The 21748-nt window shown below is 36.2% G+C and overlaps 1 protein-coding gene across 1 annotated transcript; it reads left to right on the top strand.

The window, feature by feature from the left end:
- The first annotated feature begins 314 nt into the window (after positions 1-314).
- On the top strand, positions 315-15878 carry LOC104912943 (phosphorylase b kinase regulatory subunit beta-like). Its single transcript, XM_019619744.2, has 6 exons — positions 315-2365; positions 8012-8101; positions 8971-9109; positions 11595-11694; positions 13796-13903; positions 15747-15878. The coding sequence occupies exons 1-6, from the start codon at positions 2311-2313 to the stop codon at positions 15861-15863; spliced, it is 609 nt and encodes a 202-aa protein (XP_019475289.1). The 5' UTR covers positions 315-2310; the 3' UTR covers positions 15864-15878.
- Positions 15879-21748: the final 5870 nt, after the last annotated feature.

Here is a 21748-nt window from a genome sequence, read left to right as displayed (position 1 = left end):
CCGCGCCTCAGGAGCCCCGCTTGGCCGGGCCTGCGCTGCCCCGCTCTGCAGCCGCCCCTCGCCGGGCGCGGCGCCGCTCCCATCCTCACACGGGGTCGCGAGCCCCGAATTTCGGCCGCCTGAGCGTGCGTGCCCTCGAAGGAACGGAGGTCCGGATGGTGCCGGGTGCTGGACGGCACCGCGCTGGGGGTAGCCGCTTCTGAGGGCAGTGCTGTGTGGTGCTGTTCGGAGATTTGGCAGAAGACTTAGAAAATGAAGTCCCAGTTTTGCCTGGTGTCCCTAGGGTAAAGCTTTGTTGATTTTTAACGTGAGGATTTCCTGTGCAGAACTAGGAGCTCAGGCTCAGCCTCAGCCCACGGGCTGGATGAGGTGCACTGTAGGGACCTGGATTCTAAACCCCTGCTGTTTTTGGTTTAGTTTTTGTTTCTAAATGCAGGACTAGCAGGGCTTCACCTGGCAGTGCTGTACTGGAAACAGTTTCCCAAAGGATCCCTGGTGCTTCTCTGTTTGTTACACACTCTTGCAGAGCTCAAACACGATTTTTGGGTTTGTGTTGTTGTAGTAATGAGGGTCAGACAGCGGGGGAGAGAGGTGGGTCTTCTGGACGGCTCACAGCAAAGGGACCAATTGCAGAATGCTGGCATAGATGGGACTTGGCAAATTCTACTTATGCATAGTACTGATCTTCAAGCTACAATTATTAAAGGATGCCCATGGTTTGAATCACGTGATAGCCAATACAGATTATACAGTGCTGCTGTCTGTGAACTGATTTATGAACGTAGCCATAGAGCACAAGATAAAGCCTGGGTCCCATGTGCTTGAGTGTGTGAACCCTGAGTCGCAGGGCTGTGTGCTGGCCAGGGGTCCCTCTGCAGCTGTAGGCATTTGGCTGATTTTAAATGCTTGACTTTTTCTTTGCTGCTTCCTTCTACTTTTTTATTATATGCGTATTAAAGTCTCTTCTGCTGTAGTGATAGGCTGTTATTGGAGTTCAGTTGCTTCTTTTCCTGTTCAGAGGTTTTGTCACTTAGAATCTAAATAAATTTATTTACTGAAGAAATAATCCTGATTTTAGTTCAAACGTCTTTCTGATAAATGAGTTGGTTCTGAAGTTAAATTTTCTATGTTCTAGTTCAGGTAACATTCTAACCTAAAAATGTCATGTTCTTGTTCCTCAAATTTACTCCTACATTTTTATAACTGTTTAGAAATGTATGTAGCTTAAAAGCTCTCACGCTTAATTTCTGGCAGTCAGAAGGACTGTGGCTGTTATTGTCATGGGAAGCAGCTGCAGTGCCCCCAGCCTGCCCTGAGTTGAGTGAAATCTATGCTGAGTCCCAGTTTGCTAACAGCACTGCTTCTATTTTTAATGTGGTGCTTGGAGTAAGATAAATAAGTATGGAACCTACCTATCTGTTTAGGCTCATGTATGTTAAATGCGTGAGCGCTTCACGCTTTACAACTGGGAGTAAGGTATCATTTAAGACCCAGTCCTGTAGGAGATAATGCTTATGTATGTTAAACCTGAATTACGTTTTGGCCAGTAAAAACAAGCTTTACTGAGATTTTTTTTCTTCCCGAAGTGATGAAGTGTTGTTTCATTTGTTGCTACTGATAATTAACAGGAGCAGATCATAATGGTGTTCAGCAAGGTGTCCAGCCTGCAACCTCTGAAATTTTAGCTAACGTAAAGAGCATAAGCTGCTTTAAAGATTTGGAACAACTTGTCATCTTGTTTTCAACTGGTGTTTTCTTTTTGCACCTTTCAATTGGCAGTTCTGCTTCAGGTTACAGGCGTTCAGTACCATAAGCAATTTATGACTGAAAGGAGCATCCTAATGTAAATTCCGTATCAGATAAAGGCAGCGCTATGCATAAGCAGAATTCTAGCTCTGCACTTAGTTTTGCTTTATGCTTTTATGTGTATTAATTAATCATTTTTATACAATCCTGAGATATTTAAAATAGATCTTATTCATCATCTATAGATTTTAGTAGCACTTTTTGTATGAAAAAAAACCTTCTGTGGAATGTCCAAAAGATGGAGTTTGTGTAGCCTGTGCCATTTTACTTATTTAAGTTTTATTGAAGGAAAAATAAAAATGATTTGTACAGTGGAAGAGGGAAAGCATAAAATATAACAAAATGGTACTGTCCTTTGTGCTCTGTACAATCTGTCATTTTAATAACTCCACTAACATTGCTTTCACTTAATTTAATGCTGGTTGCCTTTAACATTTACTAAACAGTTTTGAAAATTGCTGTAGCTTAGCCTGAGACGTTTGTGATTAGCTGCACCAATTTGAAATGGCCAGTTTGGATGATGACAGAACCTCATCTGCGCATGCTTTTTTAAAATTTGGTAAGTGTGCAGTTCTGTGTTTTTATTTGTGGCTGTTGAACCCAACAAAAATATAATTGCTTTGTGTTTTATGCAGTGTTTTGTGTTTGCAGCTTTTTTGAACTGTGTAACTTAAAAACTCTGGAAATTGAAATCTACTGTTCAGTTCTTCCTCCTTGGTTTTGGTTTTCTTTTGTTTGTGTTCTGGCAAGGATAACAGTCTCTGAACTGAATTTTTAAGATGGTGGTTATGTGAAAAGCGTGCTAATAATGGTGTTAAGGTTTAATTTCTTACGAGAAAAGCAACAGGACTTGTTTAGAGGAAAGGAGTACAATTTCCTGTAAGTCAGTACTGGTTCTAAAGATTGACTTTTGGAAGTTAAGTGGTAGTAAAATAAAGCCCCATGGCACAGCTTCTCCTTAGGTATAAGCTCATGTACATGAAACAATTGAGACTATTACAATTTTTACCTTAATATATTTTGAAAAGCGTTTGACAGGAACAAATGTGTCACTATAAGTGAAGAAGCCAATCTGGGAAAACCGTCTGGAGGATTCTTGTTTAGTCTGCACTGAAACACATTAGTGGTACAAGTATAAGTGAGTGTTATCGGATAAGAGGATTTCAGCTGTCCTTTGCCACTTGAACTGCCCTGCCCTGCCCATAGCATTTCCCCTTTCAACACCAAGAGACCTGGAATTTTAATATTTTAATTAAAAACAAAAAAAGCTCTTTGCTAATTATCTTGATGCTCTTTCATATTTCCATTACTAGTTAAGATACGAAATAAATGATTTCAGGAGTTTTAGGAGGCAATGCTTTGAGTTCTCATGCTGAGAAATGATGATTGCCTTGAATATCCAGAAGGGCTTCTCACCTTGCCTGTAGCATTTACAAGGTTTGTGTGGCAGGTGGTGGCATTTTGGTGTATTTTGGCTATGTGAAGCTCCTGTGAGCTGATGTGGCAGGCTTTGTTTTATTGTGGTCTTCAGTAGCTTTTTTGTGTTTAAAATTCTGAAATAAGAATTTTGTCCAATAATTGTAATGGACAAACAAGAGGTTACTTCAGATAATTAGGAATAGAGAAAGTACACGCTTTTTTCTTTTTCCATGAAATTTTAAATTATTTTGAATTTTTCACAGTTAAATGCACTGTTGAACATAAGATTTTTGTTGATAAATAGTAATTGATGAGTTTTGTCACTTTAAAACATTCAAATTAAACAAAGTTTTACTCGTTTGTACCTGTGCTGTTATTGCTTAGTCTCAATAACACTTCATCTCTTGTGTTTACTTCTAATGTTTGTTCATGCACAGGAGTACCTTTACACCTTAATATCTTTTCTCTATTTTCTTATGGTGTTTTCACTGAAGTGCAGAACTGCTCAGTTTGGAAGGGATGTCAGGAGTAGTGCTGTTCCAGTTTCTTGTTCAGAGGAGAGTCAGCTCACAGTTTGCTCCTGTGTGAACTGTATGAGTGCCAGCACTACAACAGCTACATGTTAAGTTTGTGGAATCATTCACTTCAGATATGTAAATATGAGAAATGAATTTTCCTTCTAGTGGAAGATAAACTAATTTCTTGCTTCTGAAAGTTATTTTCCCATCTTGCCTTGCTCAACTCCATGAATTGGAGCTTTAAAGCAGGTGTGTTTCCTGGCAAATAACTGTTAAGGTACTAGTTCTAGCATTTCTCTTCAGTACCCTCAGCTCAGGAGAGAGGATGGGGATGAACATTGGAGGATATGACTTGTTGATAATACAGAATTATTCTTAAGCTTTTCTATGTGAAGAAATGAAATCCTCTTTGGTCCCAATTACTGTAATGTGAAGATGTTATTACCAGTACTAATATCAGGCAGTGATATTGCTGTGATCTGAGATCCAGAACTTGCCCGCAGCTCAAGTGTTGCATTACATCCAGAATTAGTGTTGCGTTCAAGGATTGCAGTCATTTTTGATTCTCATGCCATACATCAAACCTAGAAAGAAGTTTGATGTTTTCACGCTTTTTTGTTTGTTGTGTTCTGATACTTGTTATGCAAGTGTGCATTTGCTTGTGTTTTTCTGGCAGATGAAATGCTAGAAGTAACATTCTTGTCATGTTGCTTCCATTCACTTGTGATTAAACTTCAGGGTGTTTGTTGCTTGTTGGGTTTGATTATGTACATTGTAAAAGTTGAACCATCAATCTGTCTTAAAATAGGCAAATTTTTAACTGTAGACTAGGTTCAGAGGTGTGTAGGTGAGAATTTGGGAAGAGGATTTTGAAATGCTGTGTATATCTATTCAGTCTAAACGTATAGGCAGTTTACAGCTCTTCCCCGAAGAGCAATTAATGCTAATCTTGTACATAACTAGAACAAAACCGAAGCAGAGGAGATGAATAAATTGTTGATTTTTCCTGAAATTGTTGTACATTTGAGTTTCGTGTGTTAATGTGTTTGTATAGTTCCCATGTCTTGTAGAAGTTCTTACTTTGTAGAAATGTTACTGTAGTTCTTCATTAGGAATTGATGTCTCTTCTATCAGTTACTGTGCTGTTTCAGATCTTTCCTGTTTTCTAATCCTTTGGAAGGAAATAACTCCTTTTTAGTAATTCTTCAACTTGAAGAATGATGAAACTTTGGAACTTGTAAGTGGTAGGAACTACTTCTGAAATAAAGGAGGATTTATTTTCCCATTTTCCAATCAAAGAATGGATGTAGTGTATTTAGTGCACTGTGAAGAAAAACAGGGAATTGGAGTTGGGCTAAGGATTTTGACTGTTCTCTTAAAAGCCATTAAATGTCTTTATGCAGGAAGCAGCTCTAATTTCCTATCTGTTAAGGTTCTTTGTCATTTTCGAGTAGTTACTGACCTGCAGCAATCTGCTTCTGATTTAGGGAAACAGTAGGCATACTTCATTTCTGTGATTCTTGTGGGAAGAAAATGTCATCTGCCGTATACTCTATTCAAATTTTGTATAGGGTTGTTATGCTAAGTCAGCAAGATACTTTTTATATTTCTTCGTACCACTTATTTACCTTGAATGAAACTTGCAATGCATGATTACAATGAAATATTTATGAGAAATAGTCGTTGAAATTACCATCCTTGTTCCGAATGCTGACATGCAAACAGAACGCTCAATTGCATGTGTCATTCCTTCAGTCTCAGTGCTGAGAACCGGATTGCACATGTCATTCGGTTTCAGTGCTGCAGAGTCTTCAAGTCTTGCTGTCACGTTTTCTTCCAGTTTTAAAACCTATATTAAGTATGTAATTGAAAATAGCTTTACGTAGTAGTTCATGTCTTGCTGAAATGAACTGTCAAATAGATTCTGGAAAAGAGTAAGACGGCCTTTTTTTTTTTTTTTTAACTTGTCCTAAAAATACTTGCTAGTAGCTTCCAGTGGGTGTTGGTCTCACTATGAATCCATCTGGGGCACCTCGCTTCTTGTTGGTTCTGCCTGTTTGTTGCTTTCGATTTGATTGTGGTACTAATGAGAAATAATTTACCACAATGCTCTGGACATGCAAGCAGAACGTGGTCTGTGTTTCTCTAGAGGTTTTCAAGAAAAAAGTGGCACTGAGGGACGTGGTTAGTAGGCATGGTGGTGATGGGTCGATTGTTGGACTAGATGGTCTTGGTGGTCTTTTCCAACCTTAATGATTCTATGTCTTTATGTTAGGTATTTAAGTAGAGTGAATGCAAGAGCTCAGTTTTGAGTGGTCTTTTAAACAATTTCTCATACGTGTACTCTTTAAATAATAAACACTTTTGCCTATCTTCTTGATCTTTGATTCACTTCATCCTTTATCTTTTTGTATCATCAACAGTCAATTCTGACTGTTTCATTTATTTCTTCTGGTAAAGCTTGATATATGTGAAAGAATATAGTTTGTGGGTACTGATGCATTAACTTTTGCATGCATTTTATTATATTCAGTCTTCTTTCTGCCCGAAGTTGAAGTCTTCATTCTATGAAATAGAAGCCAAGCACGTGCTTTTTGTTCATGATAACTTTTTGTTTTTCTGTTGGCCACAGATGGTCACAGATTGTCTGGTAAGTATGTAAATTAGAGCAGTGTTTCTAAACCTTGTGTGTTTGTGTATGTGTGCCTGTGAATGCTCACGTAGTGCAGTGCTGGCCTTAGTGGTCTGCAGGAAACAGGCATTCTGAACCTGCTTCATGCATAGGTGTGCGGCGCCATAGGTGTGCATTGCAGAGTTAACAAGTATAAGAATTTTTTTTGCCTTTGAAAATCTAGTAAGTAAATATTGCTGAAACTTGCTACTTTATATGCAAAGAAGTGGCTGACTAAAGATTTTTCTGTCCTACTTTGACTGTGTCACCTTGTACAATTACTGTTACTGCAGGTTAACATTGTGTGCTTTTGCTCCAAAACTGAATTAAAATAACAGTATAAGTCGTGAATCTTCTAAAGCACAGAAATTCCAATTAATATTGCTTTGAAAAAAAAAAGTTCAGAATGTTGTTTTTTTTTTTTTTAACGGAAGATCCAAGAACTGTGATGTAAGTTGTTTTTGTTTTGTTTTTCCTATTATAAAGCAACTTCATGTCTTTTAAATTATTTTAGGCAACTGAACAAGTAGTCTTATGTGCTTCCCTCTCAGGTCCTTTCCCATCTGCACATATTCCGTGCGACTTATCTCTCCCGATGAGGAAAGGCAGGGTGGCAGTGGAAGGTCCACTGTGTGGTCAGACATTACCAGAGAACCCAGTGCAACAGACACACAGGATTCTGTTCAAGCTGAGGTGGTGTTTTTTGGTGGGAGAAAAGGAATTTTTAAGTGTTGCTATTGCGAAGCAAAAATGATTACTAATGAGCACCAGGGAAACAAGAAACATTCCCCAGTCTCTTCACTACAGGATTTAATTAATAAAGCCTCTGTCACCACTCCATACATTTGTTTGGTTCGATTGAGAGTCCTGTATCTGGACATTCTCTTTGTCTAACGTTTGGATATGTGCTGGGAGTGCAAAAGAAGCAATGTGAGTAGGAGTACTCTACTGCATCCTGCCAGAGCTGCTTGGCTGCCTGAGCTTCCTAGGCAATTCCTTTCTCTGAGCTTTTCAGAAAGGCAGCATGCAGTCCGGAAAGGGGAAATTGTCATTCTTCCTGTTGCAAATGACTCTGTGGGAGTTCTTGCCATCTAGAACACTGAATAAAGCCACAGTGATTTATGGAAGAATATGTCACTCTTAGCTTATAAACTGGAAATGGTTTACCTCAGCGATTTTTAAGAAATTTATCCTTCTACTACATTTTCAGGTACAACTAGGGAGTAGTCTATGTATGGGACACTGCTACAGAGAGATCTAAGAAATTAAGGTTCATAGGAAACTCTTGACATTTAATATGCTCTATATGCTAATATTGTCTCTAACAAATATATGTTTGTGTAGTATTTACTCCAGTTAAATGTGTAAGAGACATTGAGGATCTGCTTGGAGACAATGTTTGTGTGGACAGGTACTGAAGAAAGAAAGTAGATAGAAATCTTAGGTTCTGTGAAATTATAGAAATGATTTATTTTTTGTTTCAATTGAAATTAGATGAATTGGTCCTTTGCTTAATTAACATGAAAAATCATACTGCAGTTAAGTAATAGTAGAAATTATTTAACTAATTTTTATCTAATTTTTTTCTTTTTTTTAGGTTCAATTTATGAGCCACTTAAAAGTATTAACCTTCCTAAAGCTGAGGGGGAAAGTTTGTGGGATAAATTAGACCATTACTACAGAATTGGTAAGTAAAAAATTGATTAAGAATTATTCATACCTTGACAAATTTTCACTGCAACTTGTGCAAGTATTTACAGTTAAGATTATAACAGTAAGTAGCTTTATGTTAAAGTGATATATGCAATTTCCAATAAGGATTTCTGTTTTCTGAAAAGCAAAGGATTCTGTCATTACAATTTCTCATGTTTGCCATGATAGTATAATACATGTATTTCATGCATTACTTAACAGTATTTAAAAGTCATGGTATATCAAAATTATCATCTGCATTTGCCAAACAGTAAAATAAATTCTGAGTATCACCTGATAGTCTGAGATGAGGAGGGGATAAAAGTAATCTGCTCATATTTTTAAGTGTTTCAGCTAGCCCCAAGTATGAATTGGAATTGATATTTACATGCTAATTATCATTGCTACTTTATTCCTGCTAGGGATAGTTTCCTAAATTTCTTCTTGGAGTTTGAAAGAAGCAAAATTGGTAGGACAGAATTATACTTTTTGTTGAAAACAAAGAATTTATATTGAAAATCCAATCCCAGCTGTAAGAGTGAATTAGGATTTTTTTGGATGTAACAGTGATACAATGGTAGCTTATTATTGTGGTGCTAGTCAGAGAGAGAATTTTGTTGGAGAGATTCTGTACAGAGTGGTTTTTGCTATAGAAATAGTCATAGATTATTAGATGATTATTTTTTATTTTTTTCTGTAAGAAGTTATAATCTGACTGTCCAACCAGCATAAAAAAGGTTTTTGTGTATGTCTCTCCTGAACTTTATATTTTATTGGCTGTAACTTACCACACCTTGATCTATTCACATGCAGAAACTGGTTAACTCATTGTTAACACTGTTATTTCTTTTTCCTTTTTTCCAGTTAAGTCCACACTGTTGCTTCATCAAAGCCCAACCACAGGTCTGTTTCCTACAAAGACCCATGGAGATAACCACAAAGCAAAAGTACATGACAATCTTTACTGTGCTGCGTGCTCCTGGGCATTAGCCCTTGCTTACAGGTGAATAACTTTTAAGTTAACATCTCTGCCATATTACTTTTGATTGTGCAGTTTTAAAAGATTATCATAGAATGGCTTGGGTTGGAAGGGCCCTTTAAAGCCCAAGCCCATCCAGTTCCAACTCCCCTGCCATGAATAGTTTTCCACCTTCCACATCAGGCTGCTCAGGGCCCCATCCAACCTGGTCTTGAGCACCTCCAGGGTTGGGGACTACAAAACAATATGTAAGTCGTAAGAATAACTTGTTACATTTGTTGAGGAAGTGGAGAATACGCGGGAGTGAAGGCGCCGTAAAATACAAAGGGCTTCACAACTAACATTGCAGTTACTTATTATAAAAGGTTCTGGAAACAAATAACATGATTGTCTTAATGGGAGAATTGTATCACCAGTTCTACCTGAATGTTAAGGAAGTATTCATTGTCTCTAACCTTGCTTCCTCAGCCACTCAAGCATATACAGGCAGCTCAAATGTAGTGTTTTGAACAAAGATGATAGTGTGCAAATATTGAGTAATTTCCTTTTTTTCTCCTTTAGTTACCATCTAATGGTGAGGTAATAATCATGCTCTTTGACAAAATTCTGGTATATTTTACTGGAGTAGTGCGAGAAATAGTATGAGCAGCTACTTCCTGATCTACTTAGCAGGAAAAAAGGTTTTGAGTTTCTTTTTTTGTCTCTGTTTGTTACTGGAGATTCTATACTGAGACATTAATGTGAAAAAAACATTTATTAAAAATTGTGTCCTAGAAATGCTGTTTCAGAATGAAGCTTTTTGAAACAGAAGACATAGATCTTTGTAAGTTCTAGTCTGTGTTTACTTCTGAAAAGGCCAAAAATGAGGCAATTAATATTCAGAAAGCATAATTGTTATTCATTTATATTACATGGAAATCTTTGCATCTTTCTTTCAATTATTCTTTCTTTGGGTGAAATAAAAGCAATTTGTAAATGAAAAAAAAAACAAGGAAAATTTGAGAAGGAAGAATAAAAGGGGCAGAGGTGGTGATTCTGAATTTTAAGCTGCTGAAAGCGCTCTATGGAAAGAAACATGGCATAGCATTGCTTGAGTTGTTCAGACTTGAATTCCCAATTTGTAGAATCAGAGAAGATAATAAATAAAATGTGTTGCAGTTTGAAGGAAGGGAAAAGTAGCAGCACAAGTCATTTATTTTACTTCCACTTATGCTTGGAACAAGGCCCTGGGCATCACTGCTGCACGGTGAAATTCCTTTGATGGGCAAAAGTTGATGACTGAAATTAAGTGTATGGCTAAAATCCAAAATGGGCCAAGATACAAGGCTTACATGGTATTCTGCATGAAGTACCAGATCAAAATCTCTCTGCTTGACTCATGCTACTGGTAGTGTTCAATAAAAGCTAAATTCCTAAGAACCTGTTATGAAAACAAATGCTGCTGTTGTGAATAAAAGAAGAAAAATGTAAGTTGTTACATGAGGACTTTAGAGCCTTTTGTGCTTTTTACTGCTCTTCGGATTTATAGTAATATAGAGAATAAATCCTACTCTGAAAAAAACATTGCCCGTTTGTTTTATGTTTTAATTCGTTGTTTCCCCTATACCCTCTGATGTGAACTTCATAATTGAAAGGAAGTAGGTATTTTATATCTAGGATTATCATTTAAGTAGTATGTTGGATACGCATGAGTTTTGAAGTTACCTCTAACTTTCAAATTTTCAGCATAGGTAGCAAAACTTCAGCGTAAGCTGCTGTTGTGTTCCTGATGGTGGGAAAAGAAAATATTCCTATGCTTAAAGTGGGCAGAGAAATATCAGTATGCAAATTATGGTACTTTGCATATTTGAATCAGAGAAATGCTTTCTTAAGTATAGGTATGTGAGAAAACCTAATTTTCACCCTGAAAAACTCAGTCAGAAATCAAGAGCTGGGGAAGGCTAACCAGTGAATGCAATCGTCAGGCTTGTTTACCCACAGTAACTTTCTTGTTAAAATAGTTTGAGATTTGGCATTGTTTTTAGTGTGTCTTCCGTGATGTAACAATGGTGAGTATTGTTTTAATTCATGGTATCAAATAACTGAGGTGTTTTGACACGTTTCTAGACATTGTGTAGGTAACTTTCAGAACCTGCATGCATAGTTGTAGTTTAACATGGTAAGTGAAGTGCTTAGTTATGAATGGCAGATGCAGTGCAGAATTGAAAGCACTTTTACATTTTGGATTTCTCAAAGAACACTGGCTTGAAATGTTATAATAACTTCTATTGGTTTTTTTGCCTTTGTGCCTTTTGAAACAGGAATGTTTGTGTAAGTTGCAACATAACCTAAAAATACAGATTTTAATTTTTCTTTAGTGACAGAATGATGGGTAGGGCTATAAGAACGTTGATATGGGTGAAGGCACCAGACAGTGTTAATTAAGTACTTAATTTTCCAAATTGCTAATGTGCCTTTTATTTTCTTAATGCATTTCCAATTTGTTTTATGAGTTATCTCTCTTAACCAGGCGTATTGATGATGACAAGGGAAGAACTCATGAACTGGAGCATTCTGCTATAAAGTGTATGAGAGGAATTCTCTACTGCTACATGCGTCAGGCCGATAAGGTAAAGTACTGTAGTGTGGACAGAAGCACTCACTTAATTCTAAGGGATTAATTAAGCTGTAAATGCTAACTCCTAAATATAGATAAAATTCAAAAGGGAAATTTAGTATTACTGTGTGGTCCAGTAAAGAACAGCTGCTTCTTTTTTGCCAGGTTTGCATTGTTCTAAGAAACAAAAGAAACAAGAATTTTGCAAAGGGATTGAACAGCAAGGCATATTTGAAACCTCTTGGGGTTCATTTTGTAGTTATTTACCTCATTTAAACATTAGGTTGTTTGTACTGTGGGATTTTTTTTTAATGCCTTTTGATTGCTTGAGTGGAAAGGTACAGAATGTCATTTAGCTAAGGTTAGAGAGGTTCTTTGGTCTGTGAACTTTGTTATTGCATTTTTTCATTACATACATGGTCATTAGGATTATTTGGGCTGCTTTCTGCAGCAGTCTTATTTGGTGTAATGCTGTAAATTCAGAAGGGCAGTAATCCAAAGTGAATGAGGAAATAGTAATTTATTTATGTTATAATACAGTTACAATTTATATATGTATATATTCAGCCTGTAATGCCCTTGTCAACATATAAGGCTTCTCCTTGTCAAAATTTAGATGTAGTGGTTTGGTTTTGCACAGTGGTTAGCAGTAATGCTATAGATAGTTAAATATATGTATTCTGTGTGATTATTTTAAGTTTCATGTCACTGAGTTTAAACCATTATTAAAAGTCATTTTCACATTACTGTGAAGTTTGCATTGCTTATAAGTACACAAACTGGAATGTAAAATCTGTGGCATGTGTCAGTAGTGATAATAATAGTAAGAAATCAGCCATGTTACAGTGGCATTTATGCTGACATATTTTTCCATTTTCCTTGTAGTCTCAGATTGTTAAGTATCTTGACCTAAATTGATCCTGTTACATTCAAGCTGTTACTTTTCTCTTTCACATGGAATGGTTTGTTTTGAGGATGATAAATGCATTTATGATTAATAAGTATTAAATTAACACAGTTGTCAAATTGTTGATGTACTGGTTGTCATTTTTCACTTTCATGACTATAAAAGGTTTCCATTTCCTGCTGTGTAGTAATAAGCTATCTCTGTTACCTGACAGACATAATTCAAATTTCATTTTATCTGAGGGGCTTTGTATGTGCTGACCTCATGCTAAGGAATGGTAGTTAAATGGTCAAGGAATCTTGACCTCCAGCAAGAAGAGCTTTATACCAAAGTCGTAAGGGAGAGAGAAAGTTCTTCGCTGTCAAGTGAAGAAGTGGTCAATGATGGTAGGCAGACAAAGGGCCCAGAGTGCTGTAAAGAGAAGGCATGTAGCAATCAGCTCAAGTGGATTGGCTCCAAGTGTATGTATGTGAATAAGGAAGTACCTATGGGACAGCGTTATGGAGGAGAAAGCTTTCATGCCCTTAATGGGAAATAAGTGTGCTTGGATGTCTCCCAGAAGTACCCATTCACTGCATTGTGGGGAAGAAACAGGGACAGTGAGAAGAGTGTTGTGCAGATCTTGGGCTGTGATCTCAGTGGAATCACAGAAGCATGGTGGGATAGCTCATGTAACTGGAGTGCTGTGATGGATGGATGCAGGCATTTTAGGAAAAACAAGAGAGGAAGAGGAGTCGCCCCACATTCGGGAGAGCATGGAATGCATGATACATTGCCTAAGGAGAGCTGATGAATCACCTGGAAGCTTACAGTATCCAGCACATTTTCAGTACTGTAACTTCACAGTAGACATGATAAACTTCAGCATGTTTTCTACTAAAGTTTCAGCCCTACTACAGTGAGGTGTTTGACCTGAAGGTAAAGATGAATAAGTATCTGGAGCTTCCTGTAAGATATTTTTTCTATGAAAACAAAATAAATTAGAAAAATGGACTGAATATTTTTTGTTGTTCCACTATATGTCTACTTTATGTATAATGTAAGTTCTGATATATATTGGGATTGTAGTTTCTAAGTTCACATAGCTTGATGCACACATAAGGAAATTTTGAAACACCTGAGTTATATGTATAGTGAATTTGCAGTTGTCAAGGATGCAGAAATCATTGACTTTGTTTTTATGTTTATGGTCTTAATTCACTTTTAGGTTCAGCAGTTTAAGCAAGATCCTAAACCCTCTGGATGTCTTCATTCTGTTTTCAATGCACATACTGGAGATGAGGTCTTCTCCCATAATGAATATGGCCACCTTCAGGTAAAGTGTGTGTGCACATGTGTAAATGAAAGTCTGGATGACCTTTAATAATGTTACTCTTTCGATTCCTTTATGATGGAGCATCTCAGAATTTGTTTAGATTTGAGTTAGATGTGTTAACCATTGTAACATTAAATTTCTTTCTGCATCTTTTCATGAAAAAGACAGACTGTTTTCAAATATAGTTCAGTAGTATATTTTGGTCACAAGGTAGTGAAATACCTGTGGGAGTTTGGAGGTGAATGGTTGTTTCCTTTTAATGACGCTGCTTTTTGAGACCAAATGACAGCTGTCTGTAAATAATCCTGGTATGAAATATTTGTATTAGTCAGTAAAATGAAAGAATTACTGTGATTTTTGCAATGAATTCTTAATTTTTATTAACATTCCCAGCTTAATTGTCTTTAAGTCTGAGAAATTTTTATTCATAGCAAAGATTTAATGGACATTGTCAACTACTTTGTCTAGTTACAGAGTTGTTGCTTATTATTTTGTGCAGTTGTTTCTACTCAGATTCATTGTATAACTGCTCTATTCATTGTGCAATTGTCTTCTAATTTTCTAAAGCATTGATTTACTTTTTTTTCTTCTTACCTTTGGTCCCCTTTTTGCATTCTTGACTGTGTCCTTTTGTGTTCCCATAAACATATGTATTCTTAAGTCAGAAATCACACTGAAATTATTCTCGAGTGATTGAGGTTGATAATTATTTAATTTCATGGTGCCAACATCACCAAAATATTTATACAGTAGAGGTATTGGATTCAGAAAAGCTAAGTTCTTAGAAGAATGAATTGGGGAGTTATCCTAAGTTGGCATTTTGACATATCTGGTGTATTTTTTTTTATCTATAGAAGGAAACAACAGTTTTGGGACCTGGGAAGCGTTGTATAATGGTTCTAAGTCTCAATTTTCCATGAATGCACATTTCCTTCTGTCATCAGCAGATCTCTAGCAGTCAGAGGGTAACTGTGGGAAAGAAAGGAGTATGCTAAGTAGCTGGCCAGCCAATGTTGCTGTACTTGATGCTTCTCAGATTGTATTAAGAAATTGAAGTTAGTGGTCTTTAAATCTTTTGGAGTTTATAGAATCTGAAAGTTATTCATAATCTGATTTATGATGAGAATCCAATTTATATTCTGGATAGTTTCTCAAAATTTCATATACTGAAGTTGTGTTTTTATATCTCACTGAAGTAAGGTACACTTGCTTTCTCTATTGAAGATTTACAGATTCTCAATTTTGTTGTAATTCAGTGTAATAAAAGCAGTCTTACTTTGAGTAATTGATAGACTCTTACTTTGATTCATGGTAGACAAACATTATAAAGCTTGTCCAATACAGCTACTGAAGGTAATTGTTGTTAATATAAGTGTCATGTATTGCAACAAAACAGAACTTTTACATAAAGATCATCATTGTGAATGTTACAATTATACTTCTGTCATGTGATAATGCTAAAGATCCAGTTATGGATAAAGTGATCTGTTTGTTAGATATGCTGTGTGTACTGTTTGATGTGTATTTGCCTTTTGGTGAATTGCCACATGTAAACTTGAGCAACTTATGATTGATATGACTTCCTGTCAGCCAAAGCAGTATTCCACAGCAAAAAGAATTTTATTTTTACAATATAAATAATTTGGTTCTTTCACCTTTTTTATTGTTACCACATCTATTTATATAGGGTAGTTAATATATTACGATAATATTTTTGAAGAACCAAAACTAATCCTGTGTTATACCAGTACCATCTTTATTAGTAAGTTTGCGTTTAACTTCTTTGTTTATTTGACTCCAGTAAACGTAATTATTGTTTCCATTCTGTCTTTAATTACTTCAGATAAATGCTGTGTCATTATTTCTCCTCTACTTGGTTGAGATGATCTCTTCGGGGCTGCAGATTATCTACAACACAGATGAGGTACAAAATGATTTCTCATGTTACAGCATGCTTTAACTTGTCATTGCCAACTCTGAAGTAGTTATTCTGGAAATATACTGTAGATATTTTCCATTTTTATTGGTCCTCATTAAAGATAAATGCAATGGATGGACAGTGAAATAAATGAATAGTTAGCAAAGAGATGGATAGACAATGAGTCAATGTTGCATGACACTGGAAACTTTTATAGTTCCCTGATATTTCTGAAAGATTCGTGGCTGACGCTGAAAAGGTCTGCTATGACAGTAAGTTTGTTATTATAATAATGCTTTGCTTGAATGGACAATTTTATATTATGGTTAAAAAAAAAAAGTTTATTCTGAAAAAAAGATAATAATGGCCTTGTTGAAGATAAAATCATATCTTGATAACATGATGTCCTGCTCCAAAATGAGGCTTGATGTTGAGACAGAAGTGGGAACTATGGATTTATTTTATTTTATTTTTCTTAATCTTGAAATGTTTAAACTTTCTCTGAACTGCGAACAGTTGCTGCGGTTTTGCCTTAAAAGCATTAAATGTAGTAATATTTAAAGGAATAAAGATTTTTCCAGTAGTAGCATATTTGCTTTTTATTTCTATAACATAAATGTTCATAAATGATTTCTCTTTAGATAAAACTAAGAGATGCAACTTACTTCCTCTCTCATGACAACCTAGTTAGATCATATGATAGCTTTGTATTATTTTTTCACAATTTCTTATATCTGTGAGGAAGCAGATGTATATAATTACTCATTTATTTAACTTGGCATATAAATTATATTATCTTCCAGACATTTTCATTTAATTACAAAATCTTCAGAAAATAAATGCATTGTCTACTGTCTCCTTTCAGTGGAATTCTTCACCTCAATGTCAGGATGTCTGTATTTCGTGGGATACTACTCTAGTAATCTGTGTGGTACAAAAATGTATTGAAAGAAGCCCGGAAGAAGAAAATGCATGATTATTAATTCATGAATGCATGAAACTATGGCTGTCTAGGTCCTCAGAATGCACTGCTTCCAGCATTTAATTAAAAAACAAAACAAACAAAAAACCAAAAAAACTATTTTATGGTGTTACCTGTAGAAGTTACAGTTGTGATATAGTATCAGTTCAGCCTCAGGCTACCTGACTGAATAGTTCTTAGACATATATGTTTTTAATATTTGAAAAGGAAATATCTTCCTTTTATTACTTCTTTTTCCAAAATTGAAATAAATTTTTACACCTATTGCAGATACCTTTACTTTACAACATTAAAAAATCACCTAAACTGCAAGTTTATCCCTTTTGGCTTGTGTTTTGTTTGCTTGTTTTTTTGTTTTTTGTTTTTTTTTAAACCCACAAACATAAAAACAAACAAACAAAAAACCACACACTTAAGTCGTCTTGGCCAATGGTAATGTATAAGAAGAATGGAAATTACATTTATTGCCACTCATGAGTAATTTTACATTTGTCTTCAACATGCCTGTCTCTTTGAAAGTCAGAGTTCCGTGGTGAATTGGAAGACTCAGCTTTATGAAAGTAAGATAAGATTGCTGAGTAACTTTGAAGCAATTGTGAAATTTGCATGGATGAGCTTAGGATGGTTTCTGATCATTAATCTTCTGTAAACATTCTGTCCTATGTGCTCTTTCAGAGAACGCGTGGCTCCAACAATGTTTAAGTCCAACAATGACTAACAGCTAGAAAAGCAAATACACAAGTAAGATATTTTTTGTAGAATCATATAATGGTTTGGGCTGGAAAGGACCTTAATTTAGTTCCAACCCAATATTGTGGTCAGGGTTGCCACTCACCAGATCAGGCTGCCCTGGGCCTCATTAAACCTTGCTTTGAACGCCTCCAGGGATGAGGCACCCACAGCTTTTCTGGGCAGTCCATGCCAGTTCCTCACCACCCTCTGAGTAAAAAAAATCCACATAATATCTAATTTAAATCTCCCTTCTTTTAGCTTAAAACCATTCACTCTTGTCCTATCACTATCAGAAAATGGATAAACTCTGTCTCCGTCTTGCTTCTAAGATCTTTTCAAGTACTGGAAGGCTTCAATGAGATCTCCCTGGAGTCTTCTCTTCACCAGACTGAACAAGCTCAGCTACCTCAGATTTACTTCATAGGAGAGGTGCTGCAGCCCTCTGAAATGTTTGAAATAATTCATTGGAAAAGTGATGTTGTCTTTAAAAGGATGGATTTATGGGATCTGATGTTCCACAGTTGAGCTCTTAAGAATAATTAACATGGAATAGGAAGTTCACTGTCAGTTCTAGTGCATGAAAATCTTCCTGTGGTTAAAACTTATAAATTATCTTTTAGATTTTCAAGTTTTTTATTGAACACAAAAACACATCTTTTTTTGTTCCATTTTTTTTCCCGAATGAATACTGTTTTGCTGGTGCACTGCATGAATGTAATTAATGACTTCCCACTTGTCAGTGAAATAGCAGCTTTATGTTAACAGTGCATCACTGTTCTCATAAAATACGTGCATAAACAGATGTTGGCAGAGTAGTAGGCAATGATCAGGATAACGATGGACAATAGTGATTGCTGAAAATAGTAGAAATGAAGGAAGGGTTTGTATGTTTGAAACAATCAAATACTACCTAACAAGTGTTGAAAAGCTAAAAACCTTGATCATAAAGGAACTGTTATGCTGCATATGATTCCTCACATTTAGAGAATTTGGACTCACCAGTAGATGGGTCAAGATCAAATTTTTTTTGTTGCTTAAGTATAGTGGTTTTTAGATCTGCTTGCTGCTGAACAGTAGAATGAAAGATGTTACCTGTCAGATTTAATTGTCCAGCAGAGTAAGAGCTATCTCCACGTCTCAGCTCAAATTACAATAGAGACATAATAATTTTTAATGGTTTGCCAACATACTTCATTAGCAGAAGTCTTCAGAACTGTTTAAAAAAGAAGTGGAATCACAGACTCATAAGGGTTGGAAGGGACCTCTGGAGGTTATCTCATTCAACCTCCTGCTAAGGTAGGTTCCCTACAGCAGGTTGAGCAGGAAAGTGTCCAGGTGGGTTTTGAATATCTCCAGAGAAGGAGACTCCACAACCTCCCTTTCAGCCTGTTCCAGTGCTCTGTCACTCTCAAAGAAGTTTATTATCGTATCTTTATGGAACTTCCTGTGTTCCAATTTGTTTCCATTGCTTCTTGTCCTGTCTCTGGGCACCAACAAAAATAACCTGGCCTCATTGTTTTGACACTCACTGATTAGATATTTATAAGCATTAATGAGATCCTCCCTCAGTCTTCACTTCTCCAGGCTGAGCAGTCCCTCAGCCTTTCCTCATAATGGAGGTGCTTCAGGCCCCAGTCATCTTTGTATCCCTCCACTGGACACTCTCCAGAAGTTTTATTCTTTCTTGAGCTAAGAAGCGAAGAGCTGGGTACAGTACTCCAGGTGTGGCCTCATCAGGGCAGAGTAGAGAGGGAGGATGACCTCCTTTGACCTGTTGGCCAGACTCTTTTTAATGCACTTCAAGATATAATTGGTCTTCTTGGCTGCAAGGGCACACTGCTGACTCACAGTCACCTTATTATACACCAGGATGCCCAGGCCCTTCTCCACAGAGCTCCTTTCCAGCAGGTCAGCCCCTAACCTGTACTGATGCATGTGGTCATTCCTCCCACGGTGCAGGACTCTGAACTTGCTCTTGTTGAACCTCATCAGATCCCTCTCTGCCCAAAGTTGTTATTTCTAGCTGAGGTTCTTTTCTAGGAATTAGTATCTATGTTTTTGCCTACTTGGTTTATGCTGTTTTTCAACATAATATTTAAAGTAAGTCCTGAGGACACAGCAGGATAGAACTGACCAAACCTTAGAACACACTGCTGTTTTCTTAATTGTTTAATCCTATTATTTTCAAGAATGATGAAGAGAGTAACAATGAAATGGAAGAGTACTGCAGTGGGCATTGTACATGCCTGTCAATTCTTCCTAAATAGTAATTTCAAGGAGTTGCAGTCAGTGATGTACTTCAGCCATTGCTTTATAGAAACGTTTTCTTTGAGCACTTGTTCATTGTGTTCATTGCTTACTTTGGTATTAAAAAGAACAGTTAAGATTTCATGAATTGCCATAATGTCTTTTGCAGATTAAATAGTGCATATACTTTTACTTTGAAATCTGTGTTCAAATTTTTATTTGTTTATTTGTTTGTTTATTTATTTATTTATTTATTTATTTATTTAGTGCTTCTGCTGTGATGCATTCAGTCTTTCTTTTCCTAGAGTGGGTTTTGAGCCAGTGCTAGCACAGTGGAAGGTGCTGACAGATGGTGGATTTTTGGCAGGCTGTCTGCATGGATATGTTTGTACATAGAACTCTTGGCTTATGAGGAAATCATTGTATACTCGGCTGCTTGTTGTCAGGCACTGCAACTATCAATGAGTTATCCTCTATTTGCATCTGTTTGTAGTTGAAAAATTAATTTAGTCTCATCTTTGCATCCATAGCAAAGAGAGCAGCATATGATTGTGCAAGTGAGTGAACTTGATTGAAACACCTATGTATAAAAAGTAACAACAGTATTTGCATTCTTGGATGCTTCATTCATATTCTTTATTACACCTTGCTCTTCACGTGCTTGACTTATGGATAAATAATCTTAATATGCAATCCATAACTTCTGTAAGTGTTTTGGCAATGACTTGGTTATAATATTTACATATCCATGGTAAGAATAATTGTTCTGTGAAGATTTCGTTTGGAAACATTTTCTTCCCCTTTCGTTACCTGTTCCTTCCTTTTCTGTAAATCTGCTGTTTGGAAACTCCTAGTTTGTCTCGTAACATATTTGTAACTGACTATTTTTCTCTGAAGTTCTGAACAGTATCACTGGTGGAAAGTTATCAGCAAGGTTTTATAGTGATGCTTAATGACACTAATAGGAGAAGCCCCATACTGAATCACTGAGCATTCTAGCTTAATTCAAACAAAGGTCACTTTAATTCAGCCAAATGCTAAATTATAGAAAAGAACAATATTGAACGTATATTAAGACTGAGATGGTCTGTTTCCTTGAAAGTAGTAGCTATGAAAAGAGTTGTGTATAAATAGTTGCATATGAGTGTCCCACTGAAATTTTAGCAGTGACACGATACATCGAGGCATGGCAGTTTAGAATGTTATATATCACTGGGAAATTGGTATCAGTATAAAGAGTGTATATAAAGATTTATTTTAAGATTTTAAGGTTTAAAGAAAATAATAGAGAAAAAGACAAAACAGATATGCAGATTACTTAAAACTGGGAGCCAGGGTCTTTCAACATTTCAGTGTTTCTACAACTCAGATGTTTGTCTCTTTTAATAGCATAAATGAGGAAAAAGTGTCTGCTTAAGTGAGTCCCCAGCTATAGTTGTGTAACCTGAATATTCAGTTGAAATATGTTGATCCAAGAAGGGATTTTAATAACAAAAATAAAACCGGAACCAATTTATTCTAATTAAAGGAGTGTGTTTGAATTTGCATAAATATATATTATTATCTACAGCTAATTTAGTAGAACTTTCAGCATATCATATGAATTAGGGAGCAACATCAAGATTTCTGTGCCCTCATTTTGAAGGATTTAATTTATCTTGCTCTCTGAAGTTATTTTTAGGATAAATCTGATTTAGAAGATCAAACTGCCACCTTTTTGGAGCTCTTCAAATATGTGTCTTGAATATGAAATCATTCTTGTCACTGGCTCTGTAGGAGCTTCCGCATAAATCACATTGCCACCAGATCGGGGACAGATTTTAATGTTCAGTGACTGAAAACCATTTTTACAGAGAATATCTGAACTTGGGAACATCAAACTTTGAAAAGAATTTTGGATAGAAGCAAATCTGTCTTTCTGAGAAAATGAACAACGGAAAATATGCTTCAATTTTCTTGACTCTTT

The sequence above is a fragment of the Meleagris gallopavo genome, chromosome 13 (assembly GCF_000146605.3).
Source record: "Meleagris gallopavo isolate NT-WF06-2002-E0010 breed Aviagen turkey brand Nicholas breeding stock chromosome 13, Turkey_5.1, whole genome shotgun sequence".
NCBI classification, from domain to species: Eukaryota; Metazoa; Chordata; class Aves; order Galliformes; family Phasianidae; genus Meleagris; species Meleagris gallopavo.
The sequence above is the reverse complement of the archived record's forward strand: the minus strand, read 5'-3'. Positions and strand labels throughout refer to the sequence as shown.